Genomic DNA, 18,689 nt, shown 5'->3' with positions numbered 1-18,689 from the left:
TTTTACTTGTTTTAGTCTTGAGGATCTGACGTAATTTTTGTAAAAGAAACAGAAACATAGAAAACGGGTCACTGTCTGGATTGAAGATCATTTGGGACCAGTCAGGAGCAAGTTCGTCTGAGAATCTTGGGTTTTGAAGTCAATCTACCACTTGTGGGTATAAAAGCTCTACGGGCTAGAAATGCATTTCTTGACATAGAGAAGGGCATTGAGAAATTCACTCCAAAATTAACTAACCTCATTCACTCTCGACACGGACTGCTCTGAAGGAAGAAAGGTAATCAATCGATGAGACAGCTTTTGAACTGAAACTTTTTACATACATTCACACATCCTCCTAGATACACTTAGGTAACGAATACATACACAGACTAGGTCTTTTACATTCACAGCATGCACAAGGATTATATCACGAAATTTCCTTTGGCACGTAAATTTCAGGACACTGCGTAGACTTTTTTTCATGCTTTCAGACCTTTTTTTTTTCTTTTTTTGGAGCTTTAGAAAGCTTTCAGACTCGTCGCTTATTGTTGTTTGGTTGTTTCCCCAACAAGTTAGCTGCAAATGAAGGATTTGCGCAGAATTATAACCACAGGTATAGACTAGAATCATCAAAATCAGCCAATTCGTTTCGTTTCTAACTTGATAAACTGAGTTCGGGTTTTTCCAACAGAAAATGAGTAATATTATAAATAGGAGCCAAAATGCAATACCACGTAGTATAAGATTGAGATGATCATAATTCACTCTGCAACATTTAGGTTGCTTTCCGAGGAGCTCTTTCTATGGTAACTAGTTAGTAAAGCTATGTATAGGAAGGTTTGCACTATGCCTTTGTATAAGTTTTCCAACCAACTGTACTTCTGAACCAAAAAGAGCAATCACTACAAAAATTATCGAATCGTTAAGCACAGAAGAGACTGGAAAACAGAGTCACTTCCAGACCTTGATGAAATTGTCTTCACCAACTGAAGCAACCAAACCGGAAGGATTTGATACTGCCAATGTCTTTGTTGGCTGTCCAAGCGCAGTCATCATCTTGTTTTCAGCCATATGCCAAAGCTCCAGAGACTGATAAAAAAAAAAAATAACGCGTCACCATCAATGACTATGAAAAGCAAATGGAAGAAAGGGTGATGCTAAATGGCTTCAGGTAGACGTGCGTATTTGTTGAAATGTCAAGGACTTGAACCTCTGACATAAGCACAAGAGTCTGTAGGAAACTGTCTTTGAGCAAGGATTATTTATCGAGTCATAAAGTGATCAAAAAGCTCCATTCTCATTGTAAGGCACATCTAAAACTCTCTTTTTTCATTCTTCTTTTCCCTTACAATGTGCATATGAACAAATTAAGACGTATAAAGAATTCATTGTCACAGCAATAAGAAACAAGGGAAAAATCCTATATTCTTAATTGGATGTTAAATGTCTCATATATGAGCATCGGTTTAGCTGAATCCATATGATATGGCTTCTAGGATCACGTAGACGCAGATTTGCGCTAGTGAAACTGGAAACAATAATATGAAAATATGACTTGCCTCGTTAGAACCAATCACAAGCAACGAAGATTGACAGGGATGAAAAGCGCAGCAGCGGAACTTTTTGCCAGTGATGCTTAACTCATGCATGCACTTTTGCTGTCCACAGGAACCAATCTTCCAGACTCTGATAGAATCTTCACTTAAAGAAGCCAGATATTCACCAGAAGAATTCCAGCATACACAAAGAACATCTGTGGCGTGATCCTTCACGATTGGAAAAAAAAAAAAAAATTGAAGAAAACGAGCAGCAGCACAGATCTCTCTAGTATTCAACATCACTCCACAATTAGAGACAAATCCAGATAGAATAGGTTTCATTGATCTCATTCACAAAGCTTGACTTGCCTATACCAGTGCGTGATTCCGATAAACTTATTAAAACATCATTAAATAACAACTACCTAGCTTGCAAGACCTAAAAACTAGATATATATAATGACAAAGAAAATCTGAAATCTATTTCAAACACCTTTAGATTCTGAATATCGGGCACAAGTTTAATTACAAGACTGGTCATTCGAAACCTGGAGACACTGAATTCAAAACTTACAAAAGGTCCTCTTTAATGCAAAAATTGCATACTGACAAGGAAAAGATATTGCAGCATTACTTCTAGTAGATCCAGGGTTGCTATCCAATTTAACATTATTCACCAGCTCTTATCTCCTGATACTAACTTGATCGAGAAAACAGTAACACTTTTGGTCTCTTATGGAACCACGCACACATTATAAAGGAACTCTTCAAAAAAGGCTCTAAAACAAAAAGGATATCTAGAACAACTGACTAACCTTTAAAGGATATCTAAATGTTTGGGTTTCGATATCAACTATGGTTACACCATTTCCAACTGCGGCTGCAAGGTACCTTCCATGAGTAGGTTGAAATCTCACCTGGGTTGCACCAACCTGAAATTTGCCAGTAAAAGTACAAAGTAAAACATACAAGTGAAAATAAACAAGAGAGCTAAGGTTGGACCACCGATCATGGTCACACTTTCTTAAGATAGATCCTGGCTTCAATTCTCCCCACCTATTTTCCTAGTTCCCTCAAATGCAGAAAAAACAATTTTGAAACACTATCAGGAAAAAAACAGTGTGACAAAAAGATAAGTCACTGGTGCCCAAAAGAAAAGAAAATCTGTTGCTTTGTCAACTCTTTATACCTTCAAAACTCCAGTACAAGCGCCATTCCTGATACTCCAGTATCGTATCTCCCTATCATCATCACAGGAGCACACAAGATCCTCCTTCCTTGGGTGCAAGTCCACTGATATTACAGAACCACTATGGCCCATGAAAGTTTGAATAGGACAGTCTTGCTGCATGATGAAGTTATTTATTTAGTTCATACTTTATGTAAATCCTCCAACGTATTCTTGAAGCATATTATAGGCTCACAAAATAAATGATTTCAATCTAAAAAAATCCTTCCAGCAAAGTAGGTGCAACAGGTTCCACCATGCTGTCATTCATCAGCTATTACTGATGTAGTGGAGATCAAGAGTGCAGCAGTTTCTAATCAATAGAATGATTCGAATCAAAGGAACCTTCAAGTCAAAATCAAAGACTAGTTACATGTTCAACATATGCTTCTATGTCCAAGAAAACAAGTTCAAATGTCATTTTCAGGGAAGCAAATGATGTTGATAGCTATCAGTATGGCTGGAAAATAGAAGGTATGTCAATATCTCATGAGAATCAGAAGCAGCTGCTACTACATTTTAGTTGAAGTAAGCAATTTATAGAAAAAAGCAATCAAGAATGTATCTTCCAATTCAGTCAATCAGATACGAAAAGATATATTTGATTTGAGTTCCTTAAGATCAAATTAACCTTCATATAACATGTAAGCACATGAAGATAAAGAAGATACTTTGGACTCTCATTTGACAGGCCAACCAAAAGCCAAAACAGTCTTACGAGGCTTGCAACTTTAACATTTACACAAAGTTAACTTCCACTAGCTACTTAATAATGTACATATATATCAGCTTACATTATCAACATTCCAAATCTTGACAGTCTTGTCAACAGAAGATGTAGCAAGCCTCGGCAACCTTGATCCAAAACAGAGATCTGTGATTGCAGCAGATTGTTCAAATTGATACCTCTCTTTTCTTGATTCTGTGCACCATAATACAACCTAACATCATAGAACCACCAATTAAAAATGTATCTGATAATTAATGAAAACGGAGAGTATTAATAAACCTGAAACTGTTGCTCCACTTTGTTATTGCACCTTATATCATATTGTGTTGATAATTCTGAAATTAACACATTCTATACCTTTCTGTTGACTCCACCAGTTGCAATAAGCTTCCCATTTGATGAGATGCCGCAGCACTTCACATTATCAGTATACATAGTTCCAATCTCCAACAGTGTTGTATCTATCGTTCACCAAAAGAAACCATCCATAAGTCATCAACAGCTTGACAGCTGTTAGATCACAGACTGCCCAAAGGAAAGCAAACGCTACAAGTCAAACATTGATTTTTACCTGACCATCCAGTAGGTGCACTTCCAGGATTGTCAGGAGACAGAAAATGTGCAACATTAGCTTCCAAAGGTCCACTTTCTGTTAACTGATCAAGGGCAGCCTGCAACCAACACTACTGTCCATTATAACTCAGCTGAGGGAAAGGCTGATAAGCATTCATGTGAAATCTGCAATACTGATGCAAGGAAGAAATTTTGTGCATTGCAAAAATAACTTGTAAACAATTGTAGTCATGGAACAAAAGCATCGAGTGTTCTTGATGCATTCCCCCGAAAACAGATCCCAAAAATTCTGTTCATGAAACTAGACCTCGCAACAACCAACACAATCTTTTCAAAATAGCGGATGTTGTATCTCCTTTGGGAATATCTCAAGTTCTCTTGCCTGTAAGCAGGTCAGTTCTAAACAAGAAAAACTGTATTACTTCAATCATAGGACTTTAATCAACCTAGGAAAAAGAGAGTTTTTTCAAGTTTTCAAGTCAAACTAGAAGCATATTGTGAAACACAAAACACAGTTGATAGTAGGTTAAGTTGGAAGAAGCAGATTGTAATACCAGCAGCCATCCAGAATGTAATAATTGCTCCTTGGAAACTTCTGAATATTCATGGCTAAGTCAAAGTACTATCATTGACTGCTTAATTAAGGACAAATGCATGTGAGGCAACAGTGGGAAACACAGGTACCTTAGAAGAAAAATCTTTTGGAGGTAAATCAGGGATTGGTAACATATCTCCCGTTGTATTTGTTAAGGGTGTCGAGGGAGTTGAGGGTGCTGAATTTGGGGTCAATGCAGGGGTGTTTGCAGCTCCTGAGCATTCTGGAGGACATGTAAAGGACATTGGTTGCTTTCTTTTCTTCAAAGGCTGCTTCTTTGACACCTAAACGAAGAAATAAAACTGAATAAAAACTTTGAAAGTTGAAGAAGACGTATACTTTTATTACATGGATTGTGTGTTGATAAGTTGTATTGGAATCTCAGCCATTAAAAAAGGCAAATAAGGGTTCAGAAAGTGATGTGGGAAATAATTGTCAATTTTCATAGAAAAATAATAAGCCAAGACAAACAGCAAAATACAGCACTGCCCAGATTGAAGTCAAGGAACTTGTATTTATCTTAGAGTTGACACTGCCACTTTAGGAGTCACATGCAACTATATTTGAAGAATGGGATAACACCACTCTAAGAATGAAAAATCAAAACAGGCAAGTCATTTGTGCCACATGGATTATGAGACTACATGCTTCACCTAAGACATACTGGATACTTCAGGCCTTGTTGAGCTTAAACACTTCTTCAAGATAGCGTCTCCATAATTTGCAAACCTGATCATATTCTCTAGAGGTTTTTGAAATGGTAATATCGTCGGTGCTGCCACTAGCAGCTCCTGCTCTATCTGCTGGTGGGATTTGGCAATCTGAATTTTCTGATGTTGATCCAAGAGGTATAGGCTGCATAAATTGCTGATGGCATTGGTTGTTCTGCAGCAGTCGCTCATAGAACTGAAACAACTCACCCACAAACCAAAACATAAATGAATAATAATAATAATTAATAGTAAAAACAAGCAAAATCATTTCAAGGGAGCCAAGATTCAAGGATGAGTAACAGTGCTCAGGAAAGTCAATAATTATACAGATTGGAACCTTTGCGGGAATTTCTGTGTCTCCATGAGAGAAAATAGGGTGACCTACTTCAGCATGCAAAATGTCAGGAATAATATTGCCAACTAATTTCTGTTCACTGTCCTTCGCATAGTTCTCCCTGACAATATTCTGATCCATGAGAAGCATTCTTATTTGCTGATGTAACTGAGGTTGGGCAGGTTGATAAGGGTGAACAAGAGACTTTTTCTGCTGGTAAAGTCCAGGTTGAAGCTGATCAAGGCTCTAATTACAGAAGAAACAGAAACTACTTCAATGAGATTGGATCAAAACCAGGTTGCAATTTAGGATACATAATCAATTATTCACCAGCTAGAAAACCTGGACTTCATGAAACAAGACAACTGTACGGTTTGATTTGTTTATTTTTCTTAAATGCAATATTACTTTAGTAGTCTTACTAGTTTATGTCTGGAAGTAAAAACTTAACCCTACTCACCATGAGTGGCCAACCCTTTAATGGCAAAGTGTTCACTGCTTGATTTGATCCTGAAACAAAAACAGCGTGTGAATTTTAAGCTCAACTGGATGCTTGATACAAATAAAATTGACGTCAACTCCACTAGCATCCATCATGCCTGGTAACCTGAACTAGATAAGGAAATGGATCACTAAGGTTGGAGTAAGAAAGCTGTCATAGGATGCAAGGAGGAGGGTCCTTACTGACCAAATTTCACCTTGCACCTAGTCAAAGTCCAAGGTTCTTCTTTGTGGAGATTTAATCTGATGGGCGAATCAACAGTTGAAACTCAAATTCAGTGTCTAGACTCGCAAATCTACCTTGTCTAGGCAATTCTTGGGCAAAGCAGAGCCTATAAAGACATCTTGAGCAGTTGGCTCCAGTTTGGTCAACATGGAATAGCTTAATCATTTTCAACTATTACCCAAGTATTAACATTTTCACTTGCAAATGATAAAACTCAAGTAAAAGGAAATGAAACTCGATAAATGAACGAGCTGTCCACTCTTTCAGGTTATACTACTTGTCTTTGTGGTTTTATTATCTGGAACTATTTATACAATTTCCGGCACACCCAGGATCCAGAAAAAGGTAAAGAAAAAATATCCATGGAGGCAATAAATGAGAATGAAATCACTGTACATCACAAATTATAGGTTTTGCCACCATATATTACCATGTCATGTAAAACAATACCCCCAGAAAGAACTGCATGAAAAATTTAATCCCTAGGTAATTTGAAAATGGAAAAATGCAGTAGATGGCTTAGAAAGAAGCTAACCAATAACTTCAGTCAGTGATCCATCTAAACCAGTATATCTAGGGCTTGGGGAAATCATCAAATTCTTTAGGTCCTGTTCCAGCATGTCAAAGAAGAAAAGATGTTAAGTAATTAATCAGAGTAAGGTCATAATCATCCCCTTATTTGATTTTTTTTTTTTGGCAAAGTAAGAAGGAAAAGAAATCACTTTAGATGCCAAAGGTTGGTGCTTTTGATCTTTCACTCCTTGGCATGATTTTAAATTGCCAATAGGTGTATCATGTCCTAGTTGCCTGAAAATTTTCAATTACAATAAACTTTAATATGAGAAATACAATACAGTATACCATAAAGCAAGTTGAGTCAGTTTCAAACACGAAGGTCTACCCTGAAGGCTGGTCTCTACTGACAGCTGACCTTACTATTGAGGTATGCATTGCATCGGAAAGCAGGCCAACCTTGCCACTGTCCTGTGACAGCATATACCTCTGCAGCAATATAAGGGTAAGATGTCAAGAAGATAAATGCTGTAATAGTGACAATACTTACCAAAGACCTGAAGTATGACCTTCATTTGGGCCTCAGACAGAACATCATCCTGATTTTGAGGGTTCAAGGCTTCATCAAACATCTTTTGGGCTGTGGCATAAGACATTCCAAGCTTTTGCTCAGCAAGAGCATTGCTGGCAGTGCCGTGCTGAAGCTGAGCCTCAACTAATTGGCCTTGGCACTGGCGCTGCAGCTGTTGCTGTTCAATATGCTTTTGAAGGACAAGTTGCATGTGCATCTGTTGCAGCAACTGCTGTTGAGAGTTCTGCGGCCACTTCTGTTGCTGAAGCTGCTCTCGTGGTTTCGAAAGAAGGGGCTGCATTCCAGAACCAAGAGAAGGTGAGCAGAAACCTAAATCTGTGTCTCACTGTCGTCGTGCTGCTGGTAAGCAACTCTTTCTTTATTATAAGCATAGCTTCATAGAATATACGATTGGTACTTCACACAGACATAACATGACCGAAGGAGGAATCCAACTCATGAAAGAGTACAGAGCCAGATAATTCTATACATTAGCAGAACCGATCCAATACCTCATTGTTAGGCCCTGTCCACTTGTATCTAGCAATGAAGATATCCCAAAACACTGACCACCACTCGGAAAGGAAACCACCAGGAGTGTCAATAGCTGCAACCATAGGTAAGCCATTATTGAAGAGCCCATCTCTACAAACTAAAAAAGAAAGTAAATAAAGGAAATTAAATTTTATTTAATCAGCTTTGCTTCCCGACTTCTTACCGGCTGGTTTTGTAGGTATCTTGGCTTCTGTTTGAAATGTTCTAGCAGAGTTACCATATTTTCTCTTCACAAGATAATCGTGGATGTAAACATCTAACCTGTTGGAATCATTAAAAAAAAACCGGGATCTTAGTGCGAGAAAACAAAAATGAATATATATATGTATATAAGTAAATTTCTAGACATTAGATAATTTATAGGACAACAGAAGATAAGGCCTAAAAGAATCCAATAATTTGACCCTGAAATCACACGAATGGAAAAAGTTGCACCATAACACCAATGATCAAGCCATAAAAATATACGAGATGAAATCTATAAAAAAAAAAAAAAAAAAAAAAACTCTCCTATAACTGAAGTATACTGCATATCTCCATTCTCCACAAAAGACATACATGTTGAAAAAAATGAACAAATACATTAAGGCGGCACAATAACAAAGTACTATCAGAGTCCTTGTGATTGTCAGAGCCAGAGGTCCTACAGACAGAAGAAATCCCTGCGCTTCTTTAATTAGACAAACTTCAAGTTTCAATAATATTGATTAAATAAAAAAAGCCGATACCTACAACAATATTATTGTATCAGCAGGCATCCTCAAAACCAACTCAACAAGATTAACCAAAAAATGAAAAAAAAAAATAAATAAATAAATACACACACACACACACAAGCCCGCTTGCCAAAAACTACAAACCATGATAGTACAAACAACCCATGATCAAAACAAGTAATCTAAACTTGATACAAACCATGATAATAAAAAAAACCCCCCACAAACGTTTGACACAGAAAATGATCAAAACATTGAAATGAGAGACTGTTGTCAAAAACATATACCATTAAAATACAAAAGGATATTACAAATGTGTACGAGTAAAATACTACAGTACAGTACTAGTTAGAAATACTTGCATTTTATCAGCCTCCACTGTAGAATGATGAGCCATTGGGAGGAAAAACCTCTTTCCAAAACCTCAATCACCGAAGAATGTCAAGCCAAGGTACACTTTATAAAAATGGCAATTTTTTTTTTTGTTTGGGGTGGTGGGGTGGGGTGGTGTGTATGTGAAGAGCTCGTGGTCTTTAATTAAAGGCGGTTGAGGTTATGGCCTTTTGGGAGAGGAGAATTTGTCTGTTTCTGCTTTGCAGGCAGAAGGAAGCAAGACATGCAAATAGCGAGTGTCAGCACTCAGCAGTAGAGTGGCAGTGACAGATTGCTTCCTTTAAATGCCAAAACTTACCCTTAACATCAAAGTAAAAAGATTTCAGAAGATCTTTCCTTTTAATAAAAAAAAAAAATGTGCTCAGTGGTAACTTTCGCTGCCTTTGTATTGGTCATATTTTAAAAAATAAAATTTTCATATATAATGTTACAATAATACACAAACAAAAATAACTGTAAAAATATCAAAGACAACCGTGTCTTCTAAAAACTAGTTTTTCAAATATTATAAAATTTTTAAAAAGTACTCTAAAAGGTATTTTAAAAAGTAGTTAAAATTTTGGCTAACGTTTAAAAAATATTTCAAATATTTTTTAAAAACTCTATTACTCATAAATATGCCAAAATATTTTCTAAAAATATTTCAAAATATATTCTAAAAACTCTGTTACAGTAAAATTTTTCAAAAACATTCTCAAAAACAGCTAATCCAAACGGATACAAAAAAAAAACTCAAAAACACCAAAAATAATTTCAAAAACAACCTCATCTACAGTAAAAGTTTTTCACCTATATTGTTACAGTAAAATATTTAAAAAATACTTTCAAAAACAGTTAATCCAAACAGAATTATTTTTTCATTTCATTTGAATTTTGAGTAAATTTTGACTTCATTCCAAATCATCTATTTTCACTTGAAAGATTGTGTAGTACGAAAAGTGCTATAATGCCATCTTCTAGTTTGTTGTGTATTTTGAAGAGAAAAAAAAAAAAAAAAAAAAAAACAAGGCTGCAAGCAGGAAAAGTGACTGTGATGAAAAAATTGATTCTACATTTGAGCTTTTTTGGTTTTTTCACTTATATGCTTTGATAATACTTCAAAACGTGTGATTAAGTGACAATTCCAAAGAAGTCGTTTGGTATTTTGGCGTGATTACATTTGTATCAAATTCCAAGGAGTGGCCTACGGTGTAATTAATTACATGTGCTTCTTTAGCATCTTCCAACGTGTAATTTTGTATTTTCCTGTCATTATTTGCATGAGGTTGTTAAGGAAGTACGTAATTGACTCTCTTTTTTGTTTTGTCTTCCCTTTCACAGGCTGCATTTCGCGTGATTTTTTTTTCTTTCGTACATGTCTTATTTGAAATATCAAATCAAACGACTAGCTGTCCATCACCTTTGGATCGAAACAAAGTTCACAATTATTTGCAATAAATTATGGTGAAAATGAAGAACACGATTAAACAATTAATACTATGCATATTTGCTTCTTCTTCTTTTTTTTTATGAAGCTTCTAAAAGGTAAAACAATTATATATAAAAGAAAGAATTGGTTTGCCAGAAGATTAAAAGGTGATCAAAAATAAAATATTTAAAAAAAAAAGTGTCGTGTGCTTTCATAATCATATATCACTGCTTACAATGATTCAAAAACAACATTTTTTAAAAAAATTTTCTAGCAAGCTGGAGTGTTTGATTAGAGATTATTTGAAATATTTATTGTGTCACGTTTTATAATATAATATGATACATATCGTATAAAAATGTAGTTGAAAAGATAATACACCCTCCGTCCCACTTTGATAGTTCTGATTTTTTTCACACAGTTTAAGAAAAAGTAATTAATTTTGTTGGAACAATCAATTTAGGTAGCTATTTTCCTAAAATACCCTCACATTAATTAGAGTACAACTTTATGGGAACTTGAATTGATGGTAAAAAAAGAATCAACTCTCATTAAATGGGATAGGTTTATAGTAACAACAATTTACATTGAATAAGGATATTTTAGGAAAATTAAAATATAACTACATTTTTCAATTGAAAAGTGGACTATAATTTGAGACAGACGAAAAAAAGAAAACAGAACTATCAAAGTGGGACGGAGGGAGTAGGAAGTTGATTGAGATACGTGTTAACAATGCAAGTACATAATTTTTTATTCTAAATAATGTGATTTTAATTTCTAGTGAAAAAAATAATTCGATTTTATCAGGCGAGGCAACATGTGTGGTGGCCGGTGGGCATTATTAATAGTTGAACACTTCCGTTAAAGGACAAAAATGCGCCTGAGTATTGGAACTTGTTAATACTAGGGAGTAATAATTTAAGCAGCTTTTTTGGGTCACGTGGTTTGGCCACAAAATTTTAATTTAGTGGGCGACAGTCTGACGGGGAACTAGTAAAAAAGTAATGGAGGTATCCCAAAGGTCAAACCCAATTTTGGGTTTTTTTTTTTTTCTAAAAGCGGCAAAAATTTTGGGCTATTTGAAAACAGCAGATTTGGATGCTTGGAAGACAAGAAACAAAGCTCGGCCGTACCACCTGTCGCCGTGTCGCGTGAGGCTGAGGCCAATAACAGAGAGGTAAGACCGTAAGAGTGTGAGTTCGTTCCGAGTCGCGTTCTTCCTTTTTGTCTGTTTTGGCCCTGTGGAGAGAGATGGCGAAAAGGTACCGCTGACTTGAAGCTTGTGTACGCTTGATCTACGTATTTATTTTGTAGATCATGGATGGATATACTATTCAATAGTAGCCATATATGCATAGATTAAATTAAAATAAAATGATGCTAGCTGATGCATGATAACATGAGGAAACTCTTGCAACTATTGCACAATACATAGTATATTATACGGCGTACAAATGGGTCTATGACCATTGAATGAGTACTAGATATTCATCTATCAATTGTATAAATTTATCATGAATCTATTGTACTACCAATAAGTACCTTTCTATTGTTACAGTCAAAATAATTCAAGTGACTAGATATAAGTTGTTTGAAGAAATAGATTGATTTTGATTGGTAAGTTGGAAGAAAAACCTGAATGCTAAATTGGTTGGTTCAATCAATCAAATGACTTATAAAATCTCTTCAATTGGCTATTTTACATCTAAGTTTACAAACAAATCGAGTCGAGTCTAGTTTCAATTTAATCGAATCGAGTCTTAATATAATTTTACAAAACTCGAACTCGAACTCGAGTTGACGAACTCAAAATGTTAGGGTCAACTCAAATTCGAGTCGAACTCAAGTTTAAAAAAAAAAAATAATTATTGTTTTATTTTTAAAAATGAATAAAATAATAATTTTTTAATACATAATAAAATATTATGAACATATATATAATTTTACTATTAATATATATATATAATCGAGTTCGAACTAACGAGTTTAGTATTTTTTAACTTAAATTCGATTTGATCAGTTCGAACTTAACTTGAGTTCAATATTGACTGAGCGGCTCGATTCGTTTTACAGCCCTAGTCACATCACATAAGAGAGAGAAAGAGAGAGAAATGGATTAATTGAAAATATTAGATAGGAAATTATTTGAAATAATTTTTTTTAAAAAAATATATATACTATAACACTTTTTTGATACGATAATAGTTCATCAGTAGAACCCCTAATCCATTACAGGTTCTGGTGGCAATCCAAACCATGGCAGTCGCTAAGATCATGGAAATCATGAGAAAGTATGAATCGACGATAAGATCGTTTACATTTGACTGTTAAGTTCCTATTTAGTGATATGGCTTTCATCCCTCCCTCTAAAACGATCTAAAATACTAGCATTTTAAAAGCCAGTGTGTTCTAATTTCAACTGCATCTACGACTTAAATTGACATAAACTCCAAAACTTAGCTTCAATTAAATCTGAAGCCAAAATATGGATGCAACTTCCGATGGTACTGCCATGATGCAATATAGAGATGCTACTGGAATCAAAGCTATAACCACCATCAACATGGATACGAACTTCAACTCTTTTACTCCTTGAAGTCATCCTTATCATCAACAGAAATTGGTCTGTTCCTCCACAACACGGCCAGACCACTTCCACCTAGCTGCATGTGGGATAATGACATTGAAAGTGTTAAGCCTTGACTGGGAAAACCAGATATGACAGATCATCACATTAACAAAAAAAAAAAACCACGAAGGGTCCTACCGCCATGCACACAACGCTAACTGCAGATGGCACTGCTACTAGAGGGTTTGTGAAATGCTTTTGTGCCAGTAAAAATCCGAGGGCAGAACTCTGTACAAGAATTCATGAGGAAACCAAAATAATGAGGACATTATAACATATTCCTGAAACAGACAGAGAAAAATAACTGGTGCATTGGTTTAAAGAGTGAGAGCTTCTTCCACATTTTGAGGGCTATATGCAAGGCATACAACAGATGCCCACACATTCATGCCAATTTCAGGAATCAATAACACATTGATAGAGGCAAATCAGGTGAATCTTCAATTCTCCAGATTGTTCAATAAAAGATTTTATTACTTCAAGCAGCATTACGCTAGCAGTATCACTAACACAACATAACATAGTCAATCAATCTGTCATAGGACATGTATGGTATCACAAAAGGAGGCATAATGTGTATCTCATGTGATACCTACTTTAGACCATTGGTCAGTGAGGAACATCAAATGCAAGTTAGATCAACAGGACTCATGCTTTTGATCCTACTACTATCCTTCTCCTTCCCTGTCCCTGTCTAGTTGGGCCAGGCCGGCGTTCACATTTTGATCACGGTGCATTTCTGACCCTGATCGCTTTTTCACTTTTTTGGTTTTGTAATTCTTTTGGTCTCTGAATTCTGCTATCTATCGACTTCTATTTGAGCTCTGCAACTGCTCATCTCATCAGTTTATACAGTTCTGGATTAATGCCTTCACATTTCTACATTAGTAGTACTTTAATTGTTGAATCATCAAACTTATTTTTTTTTATCATCAGTTTACTATATATATATAGTCATTTCGAGGGTTATTCTATAAGCATAGAACCATTGAATCTTATGGTAACTTCACAGAATTAATTAATGTACAAATAAGTATGCAATGTAGAGGAAAGGATAATTACCTGCATTCCACATTCTATGGAAATAGTTCTGGAAGTTGATTCACCAAATGATATTTTTGAGATCCAGTAACCAAGAAAAAATGCTGCAGCATGTAAGAGGGCCACTGGGAACAGCAATTGTGCTCCCTGAGTTTTCAGGACCTCTGAAACTTGACCAATCTTGAAGACACACAAGTATTAAAACCTTCTTTAAATAATAGAACTTTTGAAGAAACATGTTAAAGCACAAAAACGAAATCCTTATATGAAATTACAGCACAACACAATGAACTTACTGGGCTAGCACAAAGCAAAGTGGTGAGAATAACCCCAATCAAAGGCGTAACAGTGACAATTTTTGAAGTAAACTTTGGGAAAAACTCATTTGATAACACTGCCACAGAAAATGATAATGAAGTTAAAGCTGGATGTGTTTAATTATTATTACGAAATATAAGATATCAGAAAGTTACATGAAAATAACACTTCAGTTCAGAAGCAACATTAAACATGTTCCTACAAGATGATAAAAAAACAAAAAGGAATATATAGGAAATTAATATTATACACCTTTCAGTTACCTCCAATAATTGTTGGAACCAAGACAACCTGAAAAGTACTGATGGCAAGGCCCTGAAAAGAGGAGAAAATGGATTTTTGGTGTGTTACACATAAAAGGACTTCTTTCCTGGTAAGGTACAGAAGAAAGGAGCTAATGAATAGACGGCAACAAAACAAACATTGCTTTAGGACTACACATTGATTCAGCCAAACTACAGAGCATGTGTCTACAAGCCCATACATGATATTTTCTCTTACAGGTGAGCTAAGCTGCTTTAGGTATGGAAAATTAATAACAGCAATGTAAATAAATTTGCTGACTTTGGTTTGTTTCCTCTGCATCACCTAACACATTTCCTTCTCTGAATGTATGCAAAGTTATCATTCTGAGGTGTACCACCAATTTTCAAATACCAGAATACTACTAATTAGCAGCTGTTATCCACCTTTGGGTAACTGGTAGAACTTGTATAGACTTACAGCTGCATCAACGGGGACAAGCTGGCCAGCAAGAAGCTTAGTCAGGAGAGGTGTCATCACAATAGCCCCAATCGTTGAACACCTGTAATGATAGCACAGAGTCATTTAGTGTCACATCCATGGCATACCAACTTACTAATTTTTTGACAGGCTCCTTAGACGAGGAAAAGAGATGTAGTTTCGGTAGCAGAAACTGCTTGTGTAATGAACCACCAATTAATAATTTCTGCTGCCTTCAGAAGTAAACTTACGTTGTCATAAGAACAGAGAGTGCTACATTGCCCTTTGATATATAAGTAGCAACATTTGATGCCTGACCTCCAGGACAGCATGACACCAAAATAAGACCAGTTGCAAGAGGAGCTGACAATTTCAAAGTCTGCATCATAATCAATATATTACCAACATCTTATACAAAAATCTTCAACACCACAGATAAGAGCATATTATATATGTAGAGTATGCTGCTTAGAAAAAGCCACATACCATTGCAATAAAGAAGCCTAGCATGGGCTTTATCAAATACTGAGCAAGAAATCCTACACCAACCTGGAAAATAATGCCGACAACTTACTTAAACGGACAAAGAAAGAAGATTCGATCTTATTATCATCACAAGAAGCCATAGATAACACAGAACAACTTGCTACTTACAGTCCATGGGTTCCGTAAACATCGTCTAAAGTCCTCAAATGTTAGTGTCAATCCCATCGAAAGCATAAGGAAACCCAATCCAATCGTGAAAAGATCCGTTTCTAACCAAGTTACCTATTAGATTTAATTCATTAGAGATCAATTACATTTCCTTTAGGAACTTTCCAAAGACAGAACAGCCAATTTACCATAGAAGGCTTATAGATGCCAATTATGGTACCCAGTATGACCTGCCAAGATCAAATAAACTCAACTATAAATCTCTTCCCAACACAATATTTCTTCTAAACAATGAAGAGAGAAGCAACTCAGAATCCATCAAGATGGAGTTTATCCAATCTAATGCGATGAAAGACCATACCCAAACAGGGAAAAGAGTCGTCAATATTTCAATTATTCTCTCATATTGGCTCATTTCTCCAGGAGAGCTGCTAGGAAGATCTCCAGATACATTTGCAGCTGCGTTGCAATAACATCTTCCATTCCTAATCACATCAGTTCGTGGTTATTAGCAAATTAGTGCAATAATGGCATGTACTTGAATCATCATAGGTAATAGTATAAAGCGTTTGAAAGTTTCACTTAAATTGAGTTGTTGATAAGAAAGGATCGAAAATTCGTGTGTAAGAAGTAAATGTAATCAAAGAGGGATTATAAAAGTTCACACAAACACAGCCTCAAATTGGGAGCACTGATATTTCAATTAAAAATTACTAGCATGGCTTGGGCCACTTCTTGACTAAAAAACTACAGATAACAGGTGTCAAATCCCAAGAGGATATGTTACTCAAAAGGACATGGAAATTCTCTTCCAGTCCAAACCTTGTTCACTTTGAAAATAAATAACAAAACCTGTACCCTGAAATAAAGCAAAGTTAGACATGTTGACCACACTGATAAACAAGAGTTACTACCTAATAGCTTTCTTGGGTGGCAAGAACACATTGATCATACAGCTGATATCATTGTAATGTCCATTTTAACTTTCTCAGCAAAACATTAACCAGTATGAAGTTAATAGTACATACACATGCTTTGATACAAGGAAGGAGTTCTTGAGCATCATCCCATGAAACAGAAACATACCTGGACTCAAATGAATCCTCAAACAAGGAAGAGGGAGTGACAGCAAATATTGAACTTTGTGGTTTGTTCTGGATTGCTAAACCAGCCTCAGGCATAGCAATTCCACTTCTTATACCTGAAATCAACATAAATTCCTAACTCCAGGAATAGACCTCAATAAGAACTGCCAAAATATACATATAAAGCCCAATAAAAGCCAATTGCCACCAGAACCAACATGCCAAACAAATTAAGGTAATTTACAAAGCCAAAGAGGATATGAAAACATTCAAGAACCAATACATACCCAAATTGGTTTTCGGTGTCCTTGCAGAAAGGCCAAAACTTCGTCTCTGATAGACCTCAGATGACTGCAAACTCTTACAATCTTTAGCAACAATTCTTGAGATAGAAGCCATTGCTTACGGTATCAAGAGAGCCAAACGCAACAATAAAGTAAAAGGGCCTGGCGCTAAAGTTTTGTTTGAATCAATAATATGTTGAGCTTGGGTTTTGAGTGAGAGAGGTTCGCGGTAGCAGCGGCAACAGAGTGGAGTGAACCAGTGACGTGAAAGAGTATAGGGAAACCGTGAAAAATGAAAGGTTGGGGGATGTTTGTTCAGTATTTCGAAGATAACAGAATTTTCAGACCCAAAAAAAAGAAAAAGATAACAGATTTTCTTGCGGGGGGTCGTGGAAACCAATGAGGCACACAACAGCCACTTAATTAGCCAATTGGGTCTGATCTGATCTAGCCGTTTTGGCAACTTTCAATATTGCAACGACCCATGACAGATAAGGGGAAAAAAAAATGGTTGGGGTCTATTTTTTCGTGTGTTGGTTTCTGCATGTTCCCACCCTGTCCTGTCCTGTTCGAAGGACCATCGGACGTCCCATTTTTTGGTGGGTTTCTCGTAAACCGAAGTTCCCACATTTCGTGAGCGGTTATTGTCAAGACGTCGATACGAGCGGTCGAGGATTGGCCCCGGTTGGAATGAGATGAACCCAAAAGTCAAATACTCCCATCTTTGGATTCAAGGAGACTTCCTAACAGTTTAAGCTGGTTAACGTGGATGTTCAATTTATCATAATGCCACAGCTTTGTGTAACATGCCGATATTGTCCTTAACAAATAACAAGCCAAGTGAGAAAAAAAAATCTTTGCAACTGACTTGAGAGGGGTAGTTTTATCATTTTAGTTGTGGCAATATCAGATAAAGTAAAAAAATGAAAATGATGAAGGTCTATGGTTACTTGAATGATGTTTTGAAGGGTCTTGGTGTGCTTCTGAGGTATAGTTTGAGCTTGAAGCCCAATAACTTCAAAGTTGCTAGTTTCTTCCCTCATGTACCTACAGACCAACAACAACGCTGAGAACAGAGTCTGTGATTTGGGACTTGAAGCCCAAGCATTGAGGAAGGGCTCAATCTGAATATAGAGAACAAATCCACTGCTCTCAAAGGGGCCGAAAGCGGCCCTTGGTGTGGCCAAGCATTTGAGAGAGCCGAAAACGTTGGCCCAAGTCGAGAACAAGAAGATGAATACCCGGTGTTGTCATTCTCAAAAAGTTATGTTTATTTATAGTTGTTGTGAATCTTTTTCTCTTTTTTGGTTGGTTAAATTTTTTCAAGCAAGGGACGGGTATAATTTAAGAAGCGGATAGGTCCTTTAGGGACAAAG

At 36.1% G+C, this 18,689-nt stretch overlaps 2 protein-coding genes across 3 annotated transcripts; both read right to left on the bottom strand.

Annotated features, from left to right (window-relative positions):
* Positions 1–810: 810 nt before the first annotated feature.
* On the bottom strand, positions 811–9,266 carry LOC113697379 (transcriptional corepressor LEUNIG-like). Its single transcript, XM_027216973.2, has 18 exons — positions 9,138–9,266; positions 8,223–8,320; positions 8,017–8,111; positions 7,503–7,799; positions 7,322–7,422; positions 7,143–7,227; positions 6,956–7,028; positions 6,154–6,203; positions 5,697–5,939; positions 5,376–5,552; positions 4,736–4,930; positions 4,050–4,149; positions 3,836–3,939; positions 3,543–3,689; positions 2,710–2,865; positions 2,336–2,452; positions 1,542–1,748; positions 811–1,071 (listed from the first exon to the last, which is right to left on the bottom strand). Exons 1-18 carry the CDS (start codon positions 9,170–9,172, stop codon positions 934–936), a joined length of 2,418 nt encoding a protein of 805 aa, XP_027072774.1. The 5' UTR covers positions 9,173–9,266; the 3' UTR covers positions 811–933.
* A 3,585-nt stretch (positions 9,267–12,851) lies between these two features.
* Positions 12,852–17,740, bottom strand: LOC113697256 (sodium/pyruvate cotransporter BASS2, chloroplastic-like). Of its 2 annotated transcripts, XM_027216803.2 has the most exons (13): positions 17,317–17,739; positions 17,031–17,145; positions 16,306–16,429; positions 16,133–16,174; positions 15,945–16,058; positions 15,777–15,839; positions 15,542–15,669; positions 15,291–15,372; positions 14,831–14,882; positions 14,546–14,643; positions 14,271–14,429; positions 13,347–13,436; positions 12,852–13,242 (listed from the first exon to the last, which is right to left on the bottom strand). In XM_027216803.2, the coding sequence occupies exons 1-13, from the start codon at positions 17,426–17,428 to the stop codon at positions 13,165–13,167; spliced, it is 1,257 nt and encodes a 418-aa protein (XP_027072604.1). In that variant the 5' UTR covers positions 17,429–17,739; the 3' UTR covers positions 12,852–13,164. The 2 variants fall into 2 exon arrangements, with proteins under 2 accessions (XP_027072604.1, XP_071910947.1); XM_072054846.1 differs by lacking the exons at positions 15,777–15,839; positions 15,945–16,058; positions 16,133–16,174 and having other exon boundaries at positions 17,317–17,740.
* Positions 17,741–18,689: the final 949 nt, after the last annotated feature.

The sequence above is a fragment of the Coffea arabica genome, chromosome 6e, assembly GCF_036785885.1.
Source record: "Coffea arabica cultivar ET-39 chromosome 6e, Coffea Arabica ET-39 HiFi, whole genome shotgun sequence".
Lineage (NCBI taxonomy): Eukaryota > Viridiplantae > Streptophyta > Magnoliopsida > Gentianales > Rubiaceae > Coffea > Coffea arabica.
This window is presented reverse-complemented; position numbering and strand designations above follow the sequence as displayed.

What these genes read in the sequence shown, in the direction of transcription:
- LOC113697379 (XM_027216973.2), bottom strand. Translation starts at nt 9,172, where the DNA reads ATGGCTCATCATTCTACAGTGGAGGCTGATAAAAT. An exon ending in TAAAGGGTTGGCCACTCATG is followed by an intron (nt 5,940 to 6,153) that starts GTGAGTAGGGTT and finishes TTCTGTAATTAG; the next exon opens with AGCCTTGATCAGCTTCAACC. An exon ending in CAAAAGATTTTTCTTCTAAG is followed by an intron (nt 4,150 to 4,735) that starts GTACCTGTGTTT and finishes TGTTGGTTGCAG; the next exon opens with GCTGCCCTTGATCAGTTAAC.
- LOC113697256 (XM_027216803.2), bottom strand. Translation starts at nt 17,428, where the DNA reads ATGGCTTCTATCTCAAGAATTGTTGCTAAAGATTGTAAGAGTTTGCAG. An exon ending in CTCTCTGTTCTTATGACAAC is followed by an intron (nt 15,373 to 15,541) that starts GTAAGTTTACTT and finishes CTATCATTACAG; the next exon opens with GTGTTCAACGATTGGGGCTA. An exon ending in TTAGCGTTGTGTGCATGGCG is followed by an intron (nt 13,243 to 13,346) that starts GTAGGACCCTTC and finishes TCCCACATGCAG; the next exon opens with CTAGGTGGAAGTGGTCTGGC.